Consider the following 21,648-nt stretch of genomic DNA (forward strand, 5'->3'; position numbering starts at 1 on the left):
ATAAAGGCCTTATTTCAATGCCAAAATTTAAAAACGTTCGATTTTATGCCATTACCGACCGAGACTAGCTCAATGAAATTATTCCATAATGTTACATTCAAAGAAACGTCTGAAAAAAAAGATGAGTGCTGGTGTCCATATCAAATTATAATTGAGTAAATTAAGGCATTAAAAAAAAGGTTTACAAAAAATAAAATAAAAAATATTAACCAAATTGTCTTAGGTAGCTAAATTCAAGATAATCGGAGAAGGTTTTACAATGGAAAAACATAATAGGATTAAATATTTCGATATGGACATTATGTATAAATTTAGAATACTTTCGGGTTTTCAAAGTATTATATTCTAATAAAGTCCATAATTAAAGCATTCGGATATTTTCTGTATTAGAATATAGAACTTCATGAACGCTAGTGAGAAATTCATGCTCAAATTAATTTATTGGAGATACTTCATAGATCTCAGTCAATAATTCAAATAGTTTCCGATAATATTCTTCTCAAACATATTCTTTATGTAAGAAATTCTTAATAGGTATTTTATATAATATCAGGCATTAAATCTATGAACAGAAACAATGGTGTGTGCAATATATGAACTTAAGAGTACGAATATAATTAGTGTGCTTTATAACTAAACATTCTAAATTAAAACAAACGTTATACTCTTAACTAAAAATGAATTCTTCGTTTTTTATATTTTTTGTCAGCATTCTTATAAAACTTACACACATTATACCAGATTAGATATAATTAAAAAAATAAAATTATAACACGTCCATACAGAACATTAGTAATTTAAATGTAAATTTTAACTAAATATTATAAGCATGTCACTGCAATAATATCAATATAAATAAAAAGATGAGATAGAAAAATAAAAATAAATTTAAAAAATGTAAGATTAAGCTTAGTAATAATAAACGTAAAATAACATTGTATTTTTTTTTTTTAAATATTAAGAACTTATACTTTACTTTATATTCCTTGACTATGTATTTGAAATAACCAATAAATCAATATTCATTAGTTTTTTATATAAATTGATTAGTTGCAATAACCTGAGGATAGATTCCACAAGATTAATAGATAAATACATAAAAATGAAGAATCTAATAAGTAAATTTTAAAAAAATGAATAAAATAATTATTGTTATTAGACTAAAAATAACTTATTTTTTTATGTTTTATTATTGTTTCTATTTTATCAGTACATATAAATGTATATTGCTAACCATATTAACTTGTATAATCCTGAAGATGAGGCAAAAGGTCTTGATAGGAAACATGTGTTTTTAATAAAACCATAAAAAAAAGGAATAATAATAAATTTCATATTCAATTAATGATAAAACACAAAATGTTATTATTACGTTTCCTTTATCGCATATTTCAAAAAATTAATATATTCATCGTGTTAGAAAGAGATTTTATCTATTATATGAAATAAATTCATAAATCTAAAAAAAATATGAACAGTAGTTACATTTATCAGTCTTGCAAAGTTATCCTGAACAGTTGTTGAAAACTTTAATATTCTATTCTTATTTAATTTCAAGATCAGTTTTGAATTGTCACTGTTGTCTATTCAAGCACTCAATTGAAGTAAGATGTGTTTTGTCGAACAGGATTGGTTATTGGATTAGCAATATACATCGATCAAGATTGGTTATAAATATCAAGCAAGTACAGAAATTAAATAAACTAATTTAAATTAATTTTTTTATGTAAAAATTACAAAAATAAACAAATAATACCAAATATTTAAGTTTAAAAAAATTATTTATGCTATAAGGAGCATAATCGAATTCCTCTGCGGTGTTTGTTTTTCGGATTACTTGCCATGGAGACCCGGTTCGATAACCGATGTCCCTAAGAAGTATTTTTCCCAATAGGTCTAGAATCAATCTTATCATGATTACTGTGTACTAGCACAGTTTTGTAGAAATAAATATTAGAGGGATAGTCTGAGAAACCTACTTTGCGTATGCACAATTATGTGAACTTCTGCAGTTAATTTTTATTACTAATTTAAAATTCAATACAATTGTTATTATAACATCATAATTTTTTGTTGATGAATTTATATATTTTCTTTTCTTCCCTCCAGGGGGAGACAGTTGTTCGGACAGCGAAGAAGTCGAAGTTGACGTGGAGGAGTGCTCAGAGAGCGAAGTAGAAGCAAAGCCTAGCTCGGAAGCCTCCGACTCAGAAGGACGGGAGAGTCCTGCTGGATCGACCAGGACGAGGTGTAACTGTCAGGACCTTTTGGGGGTATCCTGCCACCTCGAGACCAAGGAGCTCTGGGACAAGTTCCACGAACTTGGGACTGAGATGATCATTACCAAGACTGGCAGGTATGTCCTTTTCCAGTACTAACGGTGTAAGGATTTAAAGAACTCAAAATGGAAAAAAAATTGAGCCAATAATTTAAGTATAAATAAAAATGTCAAAACCAATGTCAAAGAACAATTATTTATCGAACTATTATCATAATTATTTACTTACCTGTATGATGATCTTTCCTGTGAAGAATATAACTTCACGTAGTAATAAAGGCTGAAAATTAGTGCTTGTCGTAATATGAAATAAAAATGATAACAGGACTCAAAACTGAATGAACCATTATCATCAATGGTCCATTATGAATGATTTGCCTACATTAAAAAAATAAATAAATATTGGAAGGATATTTATTATCAAAATTTATAGATTAATATGATATCTTATTCCATTAACATATCACGGCAGTAATTACAAAACTTCTTTACTATATAATTTATATAAAATAACTTTTTAAGTTAAGCTTGAAGTTAGTTGCATTTATTATCTGTTAGTAGTTTTAATGACAAAAAAGTATTTTGAAAACTCAATAATCAAATCAGTTTCCAGTGCTTTAAATTAATAAATGCTTTAATTATATATAGTAAAATAAATCGATAAAAACTATAGTTAGTTGAAAATGAGGTTTTTGAATTAGCGCTACGAAACTCAGTAATAGTTTTTCTACAATTAATTTTCACTACCCGAACAATAGAAATTAAAATATAATTATCAAATTAACGAACACGATAATATCATACTATTTGGAAATCATTAAATCATTTACATAGATAATAGAAATTATTTTCCCACTAATACTAAGATTATATATAAATCAATACGAGTTGATGTATACAAGATGACACTAATGGTATGATTACAGTTATATTGCATGTTAATAATTACCAACTGTACTGCTTTACACAGTTTCGGATGTTTAAGGAGTAAATTATAATTTTAATATCCCTTATGGCCTATAATTATTACATGAAATATTACTTTTATTAATCTAATGCAGTCTTGTAATGAAGGATAAATAATGATGAAAGTCTACATAAAATTAACGTTCTACACTACAAGGGTTTTAACAAGTTTGAAATTGTACTTAACTCCACCCTTAAGAAGAATTACATAATTATTTTAATCGACCTTGCTTCTCAGTTTAGTGGAGTCAACTCCTGCAACAAATTCAGGCTAAAAAGCATTCAGAAGATTAATTATATACTAATTTCCTTATTTTTAACTTTAAAATGGTTGTTGACTAATGCTGATTGTGGCGGAAGTTTTATTACAAATTTAAACAGAAAAGTGCTGTTTCACGAATTAAACACCTTCCCTTAATATGCTCCTTATTTACATATGGTCAGTCCTCATACCCTTATAAGTGTCTTCTTTACTATGCATGAAAATAAAAATAAAAATAAAATTGTTTACCTTCTTCTAAACTTGAAACATAAAAAAATATAACATTGAAAGTATTTTAAGCAAACTTTGTCTCTAAGGAATTGGTGTTATATCTCTGTTTTAAAACGTTACGGTTAAAAATTATACGTAACTTATAATAAACAAGTTATACAAATGTATGACAATGTATAGTTAAGATTCTCGTAAATGTTTGAACGTTATAACGTAAACCGATGTTAAAATCGTTAATATCAAAACATGTACACTTGCTCCCCAAACTATGTCACTTCCATCTTCTATTCAAAAAATTCGATAATGATTATTTTGTTTCATTACCTTCAAATATTTACGTTTTCTAATCTAAATGTAATAAAACACCTGTTTTTTTTATTTAGTGGTTTTATATATTCATATAAGGAAGTAGGAAGGAAGAATTATCCGAAAGGATAGATTGAGGTGTAATCCATCAATCCAGTAGTGCACAAGAAACACTTAAAAATGTCCAAGAATTTAGCTATAATTAAATTGAATAAGAATAAAATAAATATTTTACAAATAATATAACGATATTCAATTTTGTACAGTTATTAATTTATTTATTATTATTATTAGTTAGGTGGTAATATTTAAAGAGCGATGTGTTGTATAAATAGATATATTCAGTAATGCCAATTACGGATATCTATATTTTTTTTACATTAGCGATTCATAAAATAATATTCTTGGCAGATATTTACTTTAATTAAATTAATACGTAAATTAAACATGCTTAGAATCATGTTTAAACATGATATATCTGGCCCTCAACATAACGGAATTATTTGATTTTATCAGATCAGAGCGAAACCCCAAGTATGAAAGAAATAGCACAAAAAACAGAGAATATTTAGACTTTCTCTTTTCCTTCAACGGGTGGTCTGTCGCGCTTTAATGGAATTTGACATTTTATGAATTTGTGTTTAGAATAAAAAAAAAATTAAATAAAAAATTCGACATAAAGAATAAGAATAAAAACAGGAGATGAAGGCAATAAGGAGACGTGGGCGGCTGGAAGCGTCAACTGAGATGGTGGTAATTTAAAATTCAAATTCCACAGCTGTGGAAGGTGTCTCTGATGTGGTGGCAGCACGCTGCTACGATAGTGCTCAGCCGATAGTCAACATGTAAATGTCTTTTCGGCTCTTCGCTACTGTACCTTATCTTATACTCTACTTTCTAGTCGGTCATGCTTCCTGATAACGCAGAGAATGCTTAAGTCGGTTTGGCTGGAATATCAATGGTCTAATTTCAAAAACACAAATTGAAATATTTGTAAGTGAATATTCAGACAAATATATAAAATAAAAAAATACGAAGTTTTTGGAATATTAATTAAGCTAAAACGGACTACATAGTTGCTGAGGAGAATTTCTCAAAACACTGGAGTCAAACCCGGAGCAGGTATGAGTGCTTGCTGCGAAAGTTCTTTCCAGACCCTCGCAGTAGGGGTATTCATGATCTTCAGTTTAACATGTCAAAGCGTGTTAAATGGAGAAATAATTCCTTCTTTTACCAAGCTAAAACCATATAACATGTAACATGGTTGAGAGTCTGTTACTAGGTCTGTTAAATGGAGAATGACGTCACGAAACAGACCTGCTGAGCTTGTCACCGTTTTATTTGTTGTGTAAGGTTACTTACACCTAGTTTGGGTTTTTTTTTTTCTTTTGTCTTGTGTTTTGGACTTTAAAAAAAAATACAATCAGTAGCCAAAATTTTACACTTCTACTTTTCAATTATTTTAGGCATGTTGTAATAAATTACTATAATCAAACCTTAGAAGTAAACAATAACATGAAGTTTTCGTAGGAAAGGTTACTAAACAAGTTGCTCAGAAAATCTGCTAGGAGCTCTTATGCCTCCATCATTTAATATGACTTTAAATGGGGCTGCTCACAATACTATACTCATTTCATAACACTTAACGTGGTAAAACATTTTACATTTAACACAATATCATGAATACTCCAAGTAAATCTCGTCATGTTCACTCGTGTAAGAATGGCTTGTTAACCTACTGGTTAATCCATCCATTGGGCTCTAGTTAGAGTAAATAAAGCGATCTTAATCTAATAAACAACATCATTGAATTATACGTTAACTTTGTTGTTGTGTTGATAAATTACCTTATCAAGCGAAAGTCAAATAATTTTGAGTCTGGCATAGTTAAATTAAAGAATAGTTTGATAAAAGTTGATTAGCATTAGACTCGAGTTTACCCGGTAATAAACAAAAGCGTGGCGTCGTTTAATTCTTCAAAGTACTTCTTTATCTTTTTTATTATTAAAAAAAATAAAATAAAATAACCTTGTCCGGGAACTCCATATCGCTCCTTTAGCGGAATTGTAGGAAAACCTAAAAATATAGTTTTTATTTTTTATTTGTGTTGAGCGTTTTCGAAAGTTTCTACACCTTGAATGGGGTTTGTTTCTCTACTGGGATCCCGCTGTAGACTATCTCAAAGTTACCATGTTTGTTAAAAATAAACCTAGTCTACAGTAGTGTCTTTGGAATACGTCCAATGAAAATATAAAAATTTGAAAAAAAAAAAAAAAAAAAAAAAAAAAAAAAAAAAAAAAAAAAAAAAAAAAAGGTTGAGCCACTATTAATGCAAACATATCTCTCAAGAATTAAATCAATATCTGATCAAATCACTTCTGGCACAAAAAGCTTTTGAAAAACATAATGAAAAAAATATGCATACCTTCGTTAGATAGAACATAGTCAACAGTAATAAAAAATGAAGAATATCAACCATTCCTCACAATAATAATAATAATTAACATAAATTAAATTAATCCATTATTTGTAAATAAGATTTTAAACGTTTAAATAGGAGTGGAGTAGCTCAGTGATTTAGGCGCATATTCTTGAGTACAGGTTCGAATCTAGCTGTGGCAAATATATATTTATTCTATCACCTTAACCTTTAGTCAACCATAAGGGTTGACCAGTGCCCTTCCGTGGCACACCCAGCCTTTTTAAAGTGAGGATACCCTTAATTGGTAGAAAAATCTGACAGTTGAGCGTGATTTTGAACATATCACCTCCTTGCACCGTTGTTCGAGAAACAGTAATTCATTAAAACGTATCGAACCACTGATCATTCGTGGGTTGTGAAATTTTTTATTTATTTTAATGTTTAAAAGATCATTTTCATTAGACATTTCCACCTTATTGACAACTTGAAAATAATAAATATACATGTGACACTGCAAAACCTCTACTCATTTCAATTGAACAATAGTTATATTTAATTTCCACTGCGTTTATAACCTAAATAAACCCATAAATCTGCGATTTTTAAATAATGAATTATTCAAAGGAACATTGGCACAATGCTGGCCCTGAATCAATCCCTTATGATTGATCTATTTTAGCAAGATATCAAACGTAGCAGAATAAGATGTTGAGTAAAAAGTAATTTAGGTCCAATTGGAAGCAGTAGCAGCCGGGCCGATATCATATAAGAAAGGCCATTCGTTATTGGCTCTTGTCGAACGGTTAGGAATGAATTATCCAATCACCGCAGCTATTTTATTTTTTCTCCCTACTCTAACTGTATCTTGGTAACAGGTTTCCAGTTACTTGTGTAATAGCTCGTGTAATGAACTCGGGAGTCAATTATATCTGGATGTGCAAGAATGTCATTTAATCCAGTGGCGATATGTTTAAGAATCTTCATTAGATCAAGGTAATAGTGTGTTAACAGTAAATCATTTTAATAGCGCTACATTCAATTAGATTTCTTGCCATTGAATTATAAACTAATATTTATGACTGAAACCAAATCGTAACGGAATACAGTCTTCTATATTCATTTTGCTATTTACTCCGCCATCTACAAATACTGATTCGCGTTAAAAGATATGTTTAATCCAATTTAACTGGATTAAATAATGACAGTTCATCTTACTTATTTTACTAGAAATCAATTATAATTTTTTTTTAATTATAGAAAAAAATTGTGATAAATTTATAGATTATCATTTAATTCTGACTTTTTAGCACATTGAACAATTTTTTTTCTACAATAATCAAAATATTTCAGTAAAAAGGAACTATTTGTTATATGTATTACTAAAAAATAACACAAGCATGTCTATTTAATACAAATTTAATTGATAAAAAAAAAAATGTGGGCATATCTCACACAGCTAAAAATAATATTTTATATTCTTTTATGATTTCTCGATAAGAAAACAATTAAAAAACAACAAAAATGGTACCTTGTTAATTGACTCTCCAAAACTAAATAAAAAACAACAGCATGCTAGTTTTGATTTACCCAGACTATTTCACACCCTAATCTAGTCGAAGGGTGTTGATGAAAATCAATATTTTTGAGAATTATATTTTTGGACTCAAGGAATTGTAAAATATTTTAATGTGCTACCATAGTGGATAGTTTCTCTACACGCCTATATCATATCATTATGATCTTACATCGAATTTAATAGATGTATTTTTACATAAATACAATCATAAATAATAATTAATAAATAAAAAAAAATCGAAATCTTGAAAATAAATCGATCCGATATATGTTTTAATCCACCTATACTATACCAAAGTTTCGTGTTATCATATTTCATGTCCATATTTTTTTCATGAATTTTCATTTCGCTAAATACCGCGTTCCTCGATAACATTATTAGATAATAGAATACTTGGATTTTATTACGGAACGAAATAATTAGCGATATAGTTTATATATAAAAAAAAAAAAATGTGAGAATAAAATTCACTTTACGCCGAAAGCTAAACGAACGCGGTATGCTTTCCTTACTAATTATTTACAAACGGCATCGCCAATAATGGTATATATTTGGACCAATAAAATTAGGAAATATTTTCAAGGCCTCCTACATGAGATGAATTAAATATGATACCCGTGGATGGAGGGATGAAGCTTTCTAATTAAACAATACGGAACATTAAACAGCTAACGACAGGAAACTGTGCTTTCTTCAGCTAGGCTATTATGGCTTTAAGGTCATTATAATTGCCTCTTTTCCTTCAACTAGCTTCTGATTAGAGGAAATATATGGAAAATTCTCTTTTACTACAATATAAAGATTTTATGTTTTATGAGACTCAACTGCTTTTTTCATATGAATTATATGAAAAAAAGTAATATTTAACGCTCACCTGTTTATTAAAAACTTAAATAAGCTAGTCTGCTCAATATAGATGCTTTAGTTTAGGCCTTATCAAGAAATGGTGTACGGTTTGACGGTTTGAAATCATATATGGATTTCGAAAATACTCTTTGTATGGATTTATTTAAAACGTGATTAAAAAAAATTAATATTTCTACTAAAATTAATATTTCTACTATTAATTAAACCTGTTTTAAAGAATCAAATGTTTTATACAATAGCTATTATATATTTTAAATTGCAACAAAATAAATTATAAACACGTTCATAACAATTAGAATACCCCATATAAAAATAAAAAATATTAACTTCCAATTTTCACGGTGATTACAATAATTTTTCTAGTGATCGAGAAGTTAAAAATGTCCTTTACACGTGTTCACTTTTATTTGAAAACAAAAGAATGTTATTGCCTGATGAGTTTTTTTCTAGGCCATTTTTGATTACCGAGATTAATGACATATATTGAGAAATAAAAAAATATTCTTTTTTTTATTTTGAAATAAATTATCTTACTAAATGTTTATCTAGAATGCAATATCAAATTCAACCGTCACCTGTCACTTTTAATTTACATTCCGTTATATAATTCATTACATCTATTGTAAGGCAAAATGTTGATGTTCGGAATAAAAAAAAAAATACAAATAGATATTTTCTTATAACATAGTAATAAGTTTTTTTCTTTGAATAACTTTTTAAAGTTTTTTGTTAAAACTTATTAATATTCTGAATTAAAAACTGTTTTTTGAGCACGTTCTTGCATTAACCAGAGTAAATCGTTAATAAACTTTTTTATATTGGTTTTCAATAATCACCTTCCATTAATGATCTACAGTAATACTGTACAGCTATTTTTCGAGAATCGTTCTCCTTAACTATATATATATTTTTTTTATTCTTGGAGCCTTTTTCTAGCGAATAATGACTCCCACTGCTTCTATTTCTATTTATTTACTGAGTTAGATGGTATCAGTGAATTATTATGATTTCAAAGAGTGATTTTGCTCATATTTAGTTAAAAGAAAAAAAAAATACGAAGATTAGCAATTCATTTATTATTAGCTATTATCTCACAGTCGAGGTAGTTCCCATAGAAATTATAGAAGCATTTCAAATATTTTGTCAGGAATTACACATATTTATTAAACTCCGTAATAAATAAAAATAATGTGAAACTCCGTACTTTTTTTTTATTTTTTTTTTATTTTACATGTATTTGAAAACAAATGGAGATACAAGACTGTGGTTTGACGCAATTCAGCTTGTTTAGCAATTTACTCCTATTAGCTTCAATAAATAGTTATTAGGATATCTTACCGAGTAAGATGCTGTGCTACTATCTCCCGGGACCGAGTTTGAATCTGGCTGTGACTGATTCTGTTTTTGTAACCATGAGTCAATCCTGTGGGTTTGGGAAATCTGGAGCACATCCAGCCTCTACTAATTGAGTATCTTTTATTAGCGGAAAAGCAGGCGGTTGAGCGTGATCTTGACCAAATCATCTCCTTGCTTGTGCAACAAGGATTGTTCCTTGTTCATGAAACATTAATTCCATTCCATGTGCTGAACTCCTGACCCTGGTTCATTATTTTTTTTTAATTACAGTCTTGGAATATTTAAAAATATTCTTAGGAGGGTTTTCTTACGATACCTTAAATAGAAATTTGTAATAAAGCATGGATTTTCTACTTAAACTAAACGTGAAGGTAATTGACTCTCTTCCCTCGAAGTTGCAAAAATCTCCCACTCCTTACAAAACAAGTGAGACGCGCTAGAAGGCATGAAATGGGATAGAAGGGAGCGGAATTAGGAAGGGTCATTTGCTGCAAAGTCCCCAATAGACTGAAAGATAGCGGCTTCAACTCCTTTAAACTCTCTTTCCACCCTTAACTGTCTCTCCGTTGCTCTTCAAACTCCTTTTAACTTCACCCTCATTAAAGTCGCTGGCGGGTTGTTCTAGATGGTAGTTTTATCATTCCAGTTTCCACTTCCATTATTATTATTTTTTTAGGTAACAAACCAAAGTCCTTGTTGAACGATCTCAATTTACGCTGGCATGAATCTTGCTGACACTTATTGACTATCAAGTCTTGCATACAATGTCCATTGATTACGTGTCATCAAGTCATTAAAAAGATATGAACTAGCTACTTGTTAACTGCAGTTTATACATTTTTCTTTACCCAATTTTTATTTTAACAAATGCCTATTGAGTTTTCTAACACAAAAATTAAACTATATTACTTTATAACAACTATATGTCAAGGTTCTTTTATTCATTTTCAATAACATCCACGAATTTATATTCCTATTTCCATTTAAGTTTTCGTATCCTAAAGAGTTAGTAAAATAAAACATCAAATATCATGGTTAATGGTTAAATTATTTTATTTTGTATGTTCTTAAACAATTTTATTGGGACCTAAAATCATAATGGTAATTAATTAAGAGAAATATTAAATTCTTAAGTTTCAAGAAATTCCAGTCATATAATTATAAAACACTATTACAATTTATGAAAGCATTTTTTATTTTTTATAGTTTTTTCTGGCGCCCGGGACTGCTTCACAAACTCCATAAATTCGTACCTCCCACATACTTTCTCATTATATGTTCCTTTCTCAATGATATATTATTCAAAGTAAACCTCAATGGTTCCTATTCATCCCTCTTCTCTCTGTCCGCTGGTGTTCCTCAAGGTACTGTCCTCGGTCCCTTCCTCTATATAGCTGATATCCCAACCAATACTTACCACCTATGCCGATGGCACATGTGTGCTCACAGTTAATTGCACCCCAAACTCTCCACTCCCATATCACAACACTCGAATAATGGTGTTGAAATTGGAGGATAAAAATAAATCCCATCATATCACCTTTACCCTTCATCGTAAACCAACCGACTGACCTACAATATCCTTCAATAATGTTGATCCGCTACCTTGGACCACATCTGGACAAAGGACTATCCTAGAGTTCTCAGACAATAATGAAAGATAGGAAACTGCACGTAAATTCCGACTATTACAGCAGATGTACATACTATAAATGAGGATTATCTGGATATACGAAGATGAGCTTTGGAGCTCCACTAAACCTTCCAATTACTCTCGTATCCAATTTTTACAATCTAAATAGCCTTATAAAATCCTCAATGATCCTTATTTTGTATAGAATTATACATAAAGACCATAAAGTTCCATATGTTACCGACCTAGCCCAAGCCAGATATCAATCCGTCCATTATAACCTCCCAAACTTCCCAATCCGTCTAGTTTCTAACATTCATTCCTCTTCCATTCTCTCGAGGCGCCTGAAAAGAAGATGGCCTCGAGACCATCTAATGTAGAAATATTCTTAGAGTTCTACCATTGGTTTGTTTTTCTACATGCCTGTATTATATCATAATTTTAATTTTATATCAAATTTACTAGGTGTATTTTTATGTAAATACAGTTATAAATATCAATAAATAAATAACATGAAATCACCATTTTTATTGAAAATTTAACTAGGAGCCAGTTTATTGGGTCAGTTCCTTCAAATCAGGGATCAACAATCACATTTATGTAACTAAGAATTGTAAATGAATAATTGGGTTGCTTGAAAGTTGAACTACAGCTTGGGAGGTAGTAGACACGGAGGCCGATATATCAGAGCGTTTAGTAAACAGGGGACCCTACCTGGGGGGTGAGCAGCCCTTACAAACTTTATTTATATTGCCGTAGTTAATCTTCTCGAATTATCCAGGTGTCAGGCCGTGAAAAACTGCCAGCCCATTCCTCACCCTTACCACAAAAGAATTTACATTATCTATTATATATAACTTAAGTGATCCCATCTTCTTTCTCGACCTGGAATCTGAGTGAGTTTAGGCCAGTTTTGCGCTGTAAATTATCCTTACTGTGGGTTGATAAAATAAATGTGTTTATTAAATAACCTATTAATTTTATTTTATTATTTTAAAGCTCCATTAGGGAAAAATAAAAAATTATAAATGAAAATAGAAGTCTCAAGATGTTGTTACGGCTGGTGGGGCGAAACGTTGGCTCAATAAATAGTATAATTCTACTATTTGAGTTTTTTTGACCGCACCCGGACCATATTCCTTTCACTTTAAACTTTGTCAAGTATAATTAAAATAAAGGTATTAGAAAAATAAAATAAAATATTTTTTTTTTCTTAAAGCAAGTATAATAATTAATAAATTAATTATTGCACTAAACAGGTATACCATATGGAATTGCAAAATGCCTAAAGTACAAATACTATAGGCTGCACTAGCAACCGAATATTATTCATTATAATAGAGCCTAACAAACTGAATTATTGTTATCTACATATATCCTAAAAAACATTTTATTTTATTAACAAAAGATTAAAACTTTTATGATGGATACTGTAATGCACCACACAATCTTCAGCGCAGTCGCGAATGTCTTACCAATGTAATGAAAGGTAAATTAATATTTTTTTATGTGTTCTATGCGGTAATTTCTATGAAATTTTGTTATTTATATTAAATTGTTTATAATGTCATAACACGCAAGAGGGTAAATTGATTTAATAAGAAAAAAAATCATAGTACGAATACTTGAAGATTCGATCTTTCTGTACGAATAATTATCTTTATTTTCCTTTATGTTGTTATAAATAGTTTTATTTTATTTCTGTATGTTTGTTGAGGCAGCATTGCTCTTCTTTAGCATATAATGATTTATTATTTTTTCCTTACTTACTTTAAATTTTTTTTAGGTCATTCATGGTTTGGTGGAGGACACCATCATTCAGCTCGAACTAAATAGATAATTATAACAAATTAAATTTAGAAAAATAACGACGATTTCCGCTACTCATTTTGTATTATTTTGCTGAAGTAGAGAAAAAATCAAGATAGTGCCATCCGGCCCAGGACGCCACACAGGTGGACCTAATCCCTGAGAGACCTCACACTAAAGACAATGAGCTGCTGGGGCACTTAAAAAGACATTTCTTTTATCAGCGCTCCCCGTGGTTAGTGCCACTACTAATGGCTCCGAGCCGGTAATAGATAGATAGGATCTGACGGGTATCCGGGGTCTTGTCTCCTTCCAATCCTAGGAGGCCAAAACAAACCTGGCTGTGACGTAAGGTAATAGGCTTCAAAACGCCAGCAATTGTAAAAGACTACTGTCAAGCTTTTCAAGAACGTGGTATCTTTCAAAAGAAATTTTTGAGATTTCCAGATCAGAAAAGAAACATAGTTTACATTTGTTGTAGAGCGGTAAATTTAATATTTATCCTTATTATAATGTAGTATATATAATCCAAAAAATGATGAACTTAAAAAGCAGTAACTTGTGACTTTTTTGCTTAGTAAGAAAATGTGTTCTTGCTAGGCAAGACATCACCCTTTAAAAATAACAAAAACTGCTCCATAACGCACTACTAACATTTGGCCTGGGCTGACAGTTTTCAAATTTTTACCAAAGATACTCATCCAAAACACAAACTTCTCATGTTTGGAACAAATGCCTCAGAAACCGATCATGTGGTTAAGCCAGCTCCTCAGAGGCCCGAATGGAACCCCTACGCATGGTTGGGTTTCAACATAGACTAAGCTCCCTCCAGCTGAGCAGACTGCAGGTTCCAGGAAAGCCGCCACCCAGGACGACTGGGATATTGACTCCTTGCTGGAAGTCAATTCCCCTAACGGGTGACAACCCCTCCCAACTACCTGCCCTTGATCCCCATTGTACCTCACCCTGTCAGGCTTAAGATAACTAGATCCTCACCACACTGCCCACTACTTATCTTGAGTGCTACCGCCTACAACTGCCAGCTTTTCTTCAGACAGTACACATCTGCAGAACGCCTTATTGTTATTCTTCGCTTAGTTTATTCCAGTCGCTTTACTTAATGGAATTCTTGGTTAAATATTATATAAACAATTTTTATATAAATTAAAATTAAAAAAAAAAAAAGCAAAAGATCACAAAATGGTTTATTATATATATTAATTATTAGTTTATTATTATATGGGCGACAGACCATGGAGTTTTAAGTCCTCACGCGATGTATTAGGAAATACATCGCGCGTTTCTTAACGTATTTTTTCGTAGGGTAGGTTCGTTATTTTTTGTGAGTGCCACTCATTGGCTAACGGGCCTCACAAATGCCCGGGAGAGGGGAGACTGTGAGTGAGTTTTGCATAATCAATCGATTTCTTTTTTCAATTCATTTCAATCTAAAATAATTAAATTTTAAGTTTTAAGACATCCGGCAATGAAATTACCCTTACTTTAAATATCACAAATATACATTACACCAGTCATTTACAATACGAATGCAAATAAATATATGCATGTTTATAAAATACGTTTTACCTTTTGAAATTATTTTGACATATAATATTTTATCCTTTATAAAGTTTGGTTATGCTAATAAAGTTTATAAATTACAAAGAAAACCGGAATTTCTTGAACTTTGTATAAGTTAACTTCTAAACCAAGTTCGGAAATTATGAATATATCATTTATTTTCCACATTTGTGGTAATAAAAATGAACCGAAATAACTAAAAAGCTATGAAACACAATACAAATTATCATGAATGAAACAGACAATCGTAGGTATGCTCAAGAAATAAGAACATCTAGAAAAATGATCTTTCAAGATCTGCAAGCGTTGGCGTCCCGGGTTTGATTCCTATCTTGCTTTGGAGAAGAAACATAATTCCATTGAATTATTTCTTTTCTACCGGCCCATTTTAATATTTCGCTAATATTAATCATGATTAGTAATGTTAATATTTCCGGATATAATTTACTTTTTCGGTATTATAATTTTTTTTTTTAATTTTTCTGGGTAATTAGTTGTAGAATGGATAATAGTTTACCATTGTTCACCCACGTACATCATTAGTTAACTTTAGGTATAGATAAATAAATACATACAAGTTGTGTTATAGTTGTCTTTTATGACCGATAGCCTTGATTGACTTAAGCCAACAATCTATTGTCAGGACAACCTTACCTCAGTGCTAAGTAATTCAATGGCTAGGCAAAGTAAGTAAAAAGACGCTTAGTGATTGCCAAGTCAATTGAAAACTGTTTTATAAATCCAAAATAACTTAAACTTATTGTATATGGATAATTCTTCCAGAAAAGAACCATGCTATATCCAAAGCGTTTTCCAAGCCAGATTTTAGTTGTATGTAATAAGTTAAGAAAAACAGGAATACTAATTTTCGATAATTGATGAATGGGGGATGGTTACAATACTAATTATTCGTAAGGTAATTTTTTTATTTTAAACATTCCCTTCTAATTAATTGTTAAATGAATTGCTGCGTTTGTTACGTTGGCTCGACATTTCGTTTTCATTTTCACCGCTTTTGTGCAGACAAATCTTCATTTTAGGTATAATTTAGTGAGACATTTGCTTGGCCGTTCTTTTAAATTTATTATAAGATATGGTTACAATTATTACTTAAATCATCTACGGCTCTCTTAATCAACTTTAACAAAAATTATATTTTATACATATACATAATGGTACTCTTAATGGTAATACTTAAAATGTATGTGTGTAATATAAATTCTTTAAAACTATGTTGACTTTTGCCTCGATATATAATGGCACTTTTTCTTTTAACTACTCATTATAAAATGTTTCTAGATTTAATATGGATTCTCTTCCAAGAAAAATCCTTTAAAATATTGTCTTTTTTTGATATGATGTACTGTTTGTTTAGGTATAAATAATATTAATCGTACTTCGACAAAAGCATTAAAATAAGCTTGAAAAATAACAGAGATTTAAACGCGCTATTATTTTTCAACGCTAATAGATGTAAGCTCAATGAATATATTATCTCCAGTCAAAGCAATGTTAATCATTTCTGTAACTTGGAGTCTTCCTTTTGGCTGTTTGGTTCATCCCTTTTCGCAGCCAAAGATTCCTAATCCTTTGATCTCAGGATAAAATATTATATTTTTCTTTTCAGTTTGATAGTATATGTATGATTTGTGGTTGACGTGTTAATCATATTTTATTGCTTTGATCTGTCCGAGAAAGGGTGAGGTGGCAAGAACAATTGTGGAACACGAGAGGACTAATGCTTTCGTGACGCGAAGCAGGTGGCCGAGTCGGGTGATGCATATCCTTGGCTTCATCTGGTATTCTTAAAGTGTCCTGCTCGGGCCAAATGTTCTCCCTACGTGACGCTAAAATCTGTCTGAGAGAACCTCCTTTGCCAGTGACTTGAATGTCAGAGGGTTGACATTCTTAACATTCAACAATACTCGCAAATAGATTTGCTGGGTTAACATTGAACGTCAACCAATATTCGACCATTCCGTTATAAATCATCTACTCAATTTTCATCGAAACCACATAAATGTTCCCTCATGACTACAAAAAGTTGACTTGGCCGAGAACATGAAAAGGTTAAAAATGAGTGTTTGAAAACTTCTTGTGCTTCTCCATGTCTTGTCTTAATTACTTTTTTTTTTTTTTTTTACAACAGTTAGAAAGGAATATTATATCTTATTATTTTAAGATTAAATCACTATGGGCTTGGTGTCCTTAAAGAATAATACGAATATAAATAGTAAGTACCATGGGCGTACCCAGTGAAGGGCAGGAGGGGCGGCTCTCTCTCCCTCCCCCCCTCCCCCCAGAAATGAAACAATTATTAATTATTTTTTCAAGTAAATACTAATTTTAATAACTAATAAGCCCCTGTGTCAATTATATATACTGTACTTAAAAATTTTTGTTTCATTCGCCTTCTCCGTGCTGAAATGTCGTTCAACCAGATTGAATATGGGTTGCCCTCCTTAGTTTTGATTCTGGGTACGCCCTGAGTAAATGCTATTTCAGACCTTCTTCAAGGCTGCAAGAAACAAGATACAGCAAAGATAAAAATCATACCAGTATACACACAGAATGACGAACTAGGAACATATATGATAGAGTGAAAACATAAATTTCCGTAAAATAAATGAAGAATGTACATCTAAATGGTATGAAACTAATACTAAAAAAGTTGCCAATTATTATTTATTGTCAGTATTTAAAAAATAATAAAATACTTTGGGTGTCCACTCACATAGTTTTCTTAATAATTTTTGCAGTGAGGTTCGATAAAAATACTGTTTATTAAATTATTAAAAGAACCAATTAAGACGTTTTTTAGTGCATCATTCATCTGGAATGAGCAAATAAGCACCTAGAATGTTCTGGATGTTGATGCATCCAATAACTGGTGTTTACAATTATTTTTTTTTCGGTATTATTCTTGAGTGCCATCCGGAATCTCTTCTGCTTGACTTTTCATTATTTCCTTTAACGCAACTATTGCATAGGCATATTTGAATACATAACACGAAAACTCTTATACTTTAAGTACTTAACTACAAAATCTAGTTCTGCATTGAATTAATAATGCTGAATATGGAGGAAGTTCGTAAGTTTGAAGTTGAGTTTAGCTGTCATTTGTTGTATGATGGACAATACAAGAGTCCGAGAGAGGCTAAAACAGAAACCGCTGAGCGCGGTGCGAGTTTTTCCGACAGTAATTGGTTCGCGTGCTCTGGGCGGACTCCTCTATTTCCGGTGGCCATTAAATCCTTCCTGTCCTGGCCGGATGTCAGCTGACGTCCAATCAGTCTCTTCTTAGCATCTACAAGTTTACAAAACAATAGGGAAAAGAAACCGTTATCATTCTTGCAGTTACCTAAAAATCTTCACTTTTTGGAGTTAACTAACGGTAAAGAATGTGGCTCTAAACTTCAACACTCAATTTAGTATATGATTATGAATTTAATCATTTAGTAGTAGTAATTTTTAATATTTTGGTATGTCGATACCGGTTTGGTTGGGTCTAGGCAGGTCAGGATCTCGAGGCCTCTCTATCTTTTTCTATTATATATTAAATAAGTTACATTAACTTATTTGTGTTTTATTTTGACCGCATCCCCAACCATCTTCTCCTCGTACAAGTCATCCGCGGTCAACTATCTCTCATAATTATTATTTATTTCCTTTTTTTTATCAAGTCATATACAGCCCTAGAGTGAGAATATCAAGATTCTCGGTGCTGCAGAGAAATATTTATTGACTGACCCAGGTTGGAATCGAACCCACAACCTTCTGAATCAAGCGGTCTGGGACCTTCGCCCCAAACAATACACTTAATTGTACAAGTATTTACTGGCCCGATGAAGTTAAGTATATAATTAAATCTAATTTGTGATAGAAGCCCTGATCCTATTCATGCCCATCCAGATTTAAAATAAGTCAAATGCAGAACTTAGGTAACGTTTAATTAAATTTTATATCAACACATAATTTTGGTCTCTTTACTAATCTATGCTATTTATTAAAATTGGTCGGTATTTTCCCAATCTAGCTCTTATTCGAATGTTTTCAACACTTCAAAAATAATCGATGAAATCATTAATTTAGTTTAAGCACTTTAATATAGTTTAGTTTTAGTTTCTTAGTTTAAGCACTTTATACTAATGAATTAAATTGTTTGCTGATTATAGTTAGTAAATTGCTGAGATCTGTTGAAATAAAGGATGGTTGGAACATCGTATATCAATGCGTAAATTGAAGTATGAGTGGCCCCATTGGATGGTAATTTGGGTTGGAAAAACTGTAGAAAAACTCTGAACAATTTTTCTGCCAACAGATGCGTCAAAAAGTGTTTCGTGTCACGTTGCTGAATGGCTGGTAAAATAAGAATTAGATTTAACACGCCCTAATGATTGACAACATGAAAAAAGCGCATTTATTTTTGAACTCGACAAGCAATTTGAAATATTTTAGACACGTGTATGTGTAAGTTAGGAGGAAGAATTACAATAAAATTGTTAGTGTTGTTACGGTCGTTACAACATTCCTTTTTTTTTTTCCATCGTAATAGAGACAGTCATCGTTGTAATTTAATTTCATCAGTATGTTTTAGTACTCGTGTTTCATCTTAATTTAATAAATGACAAAATATCTGATTTATGTTGAAGGTCCTAGCATAATTTATGTAAAACGCACAGCTGTTGGTTTGAGAATCAATTAAAAATTAAAACTGTTAATTAAAAACAAATTAGATTTAATCTATGGCTGTAACTGTTACAGAGCCATCGAGTAACCTGTGTGACTGTGTAACGCTTGTTGTTGCAGTACTGTCGTACTGTCCGGCTTTCCGTGACTGTATCGACTGCTATTGTCTCGTCAAATGCCACATGTATATGGCTTGACAGACAACTAATTTTATCAGTGGTATTTATTACAAATTTCTTTTCATTTATATTGAAAGATTTTTTTTTTCCTTCTTCAATTTACATCTACCTCTTTTTTCAATATTAACAAGTTGATCTGCCAGCGTGCAAAGTGAGATACTGCCGCATCGTTACACTATCTTACTCACTCACTGCTTTGACAGTTCTACCACTACTGGAAATGGGTCTTAATTTAACCTTACTGACTGTTTATATTCACCACCAATCAGCCATTTGGATCACAAATAATCGAGTTCTGTTACCGACATTTTCATTCTAATCTTTCTTGTTGTAAACTTGGCTTTTGTATGCATTCCACTTATTTTTTATTTCTATTCATTGTTTAATTTTTCAGCTGAGACAGGCACAAATCCAGAAAAATTCCATTTTTTCTAAATACAAATACAAGATGGGCCATAATTCTATCTCTTTATGAATCATGATTTTTTTTCTTTTATTCATAACGCCAGAAATAATTCAAGGAAATATTTGCTCCCCCCCCCTCCCCCTCGACCCTCCCTCAGATCATAGTTTGGTGACCTGCCTTACTTTGATAACATTTACTTATAACTAGTAGGACAGTATTTAAAAACATTTATTTGTATCAAGCTACATTATTGCTCTACCTGAAACGAGGAATTGGCATTTTTTTGAGTTATTATCGAGAGACTTGTTTAGGGTACTGAAAATTCCGGATTATTTTTTTAACTAAGCGTTTTAAATTGTTAAAGCTACATAAACAAAAGAGAAAAAAAATGGAATCGCAGATGCCTACTAGTTGTTATATTGCAATATGAAATTAAATTAAATTTCAAAGTGTTGTTTTGGTGGAGACTCGAGTCTGCAAACTTTTTCCCTCCTCAAAAGAAAGGTATATAAAACTTATTCGGAGGAAGTATCATTTGATTAGGTATCGTATTTAATGCAGCATTTCTTCTGTGTTTCTTTCATCTTCTTTGTGCCTTCATTCGGAATAATTAGTGTTAAAATAAAATCGTAACGTTTTTGAAATAAATCTGGCAACTGTTTTCACTTCAATGAACTCAGAGGATCCGATTCTAATCCTCATTAAAACCCTTCACCAGTTTGACAAACGACATTTCGGCGGCTCGAGATGAAAGGCGTTGATCCCTTGTCAGCTCCGTAGCCAGTAATCAGGAAGAAACGCCACCCACATAAGCAGCCCACGACCCAACAAGTTTCGCGCGCGCGGTTCTATTGTGAGGTAATTCCAATGGTTTAATTCAGTCAAAATTATCCCAACAGATCCTTAAATAACAGGATAAATAAAAGCTCGGAAGGATTGACCGAGACTCCTATGAGAGGATCCGGTTTGGTCATACACCTCAAGTCAGGGTTTACTGATGGGAGGTATGTTAATGAAAATTGTTACTGATACTGATATTCAACAAATTCATTGTAAGTTGTTACTTATGAAATAAAATATTAGATAA

General features: G+C 31.2%; 1 protein-coding gene across 1 annotated transcript in view; it reads left to right on the forward strand.

Annotated features, from left to right (window-relative positions):
• Positions 1-21,648, forward strand: part of LOC106688449 (T-box transcription factor TBX20) — a 123,647-nt gene that overhangs the window by 5,554 nt on the left and 96,445 nt on the right. Inside the window, exon 2 of the mRNA XM_014432917.3 lies at positions 2,110-2,356. Within this exon, the coding sequence (XP_014288403.1) occupies positions 2,110-2,356 (247 nt within the window). The remainder of the gene's footprint in view (positions 1-2,109; positions 2,357-21,648) is intronic.

Source organism: Halyomorpha halys, unplaced genomic scaffold (genome assembly GCF_000696795.3).
Source record: "Halyomorpha halys isolate HHAL.00 unplaced genomic scaffold, Hhal_1.1 Scaffold1128.1, whole genome shotgun sequence".
NCBI lineage: Eukaryota > Metazoa > Arthropoda > Insecta > Hemiptera > Pentatomidae > Halyomorpha > Halyomorpha halys.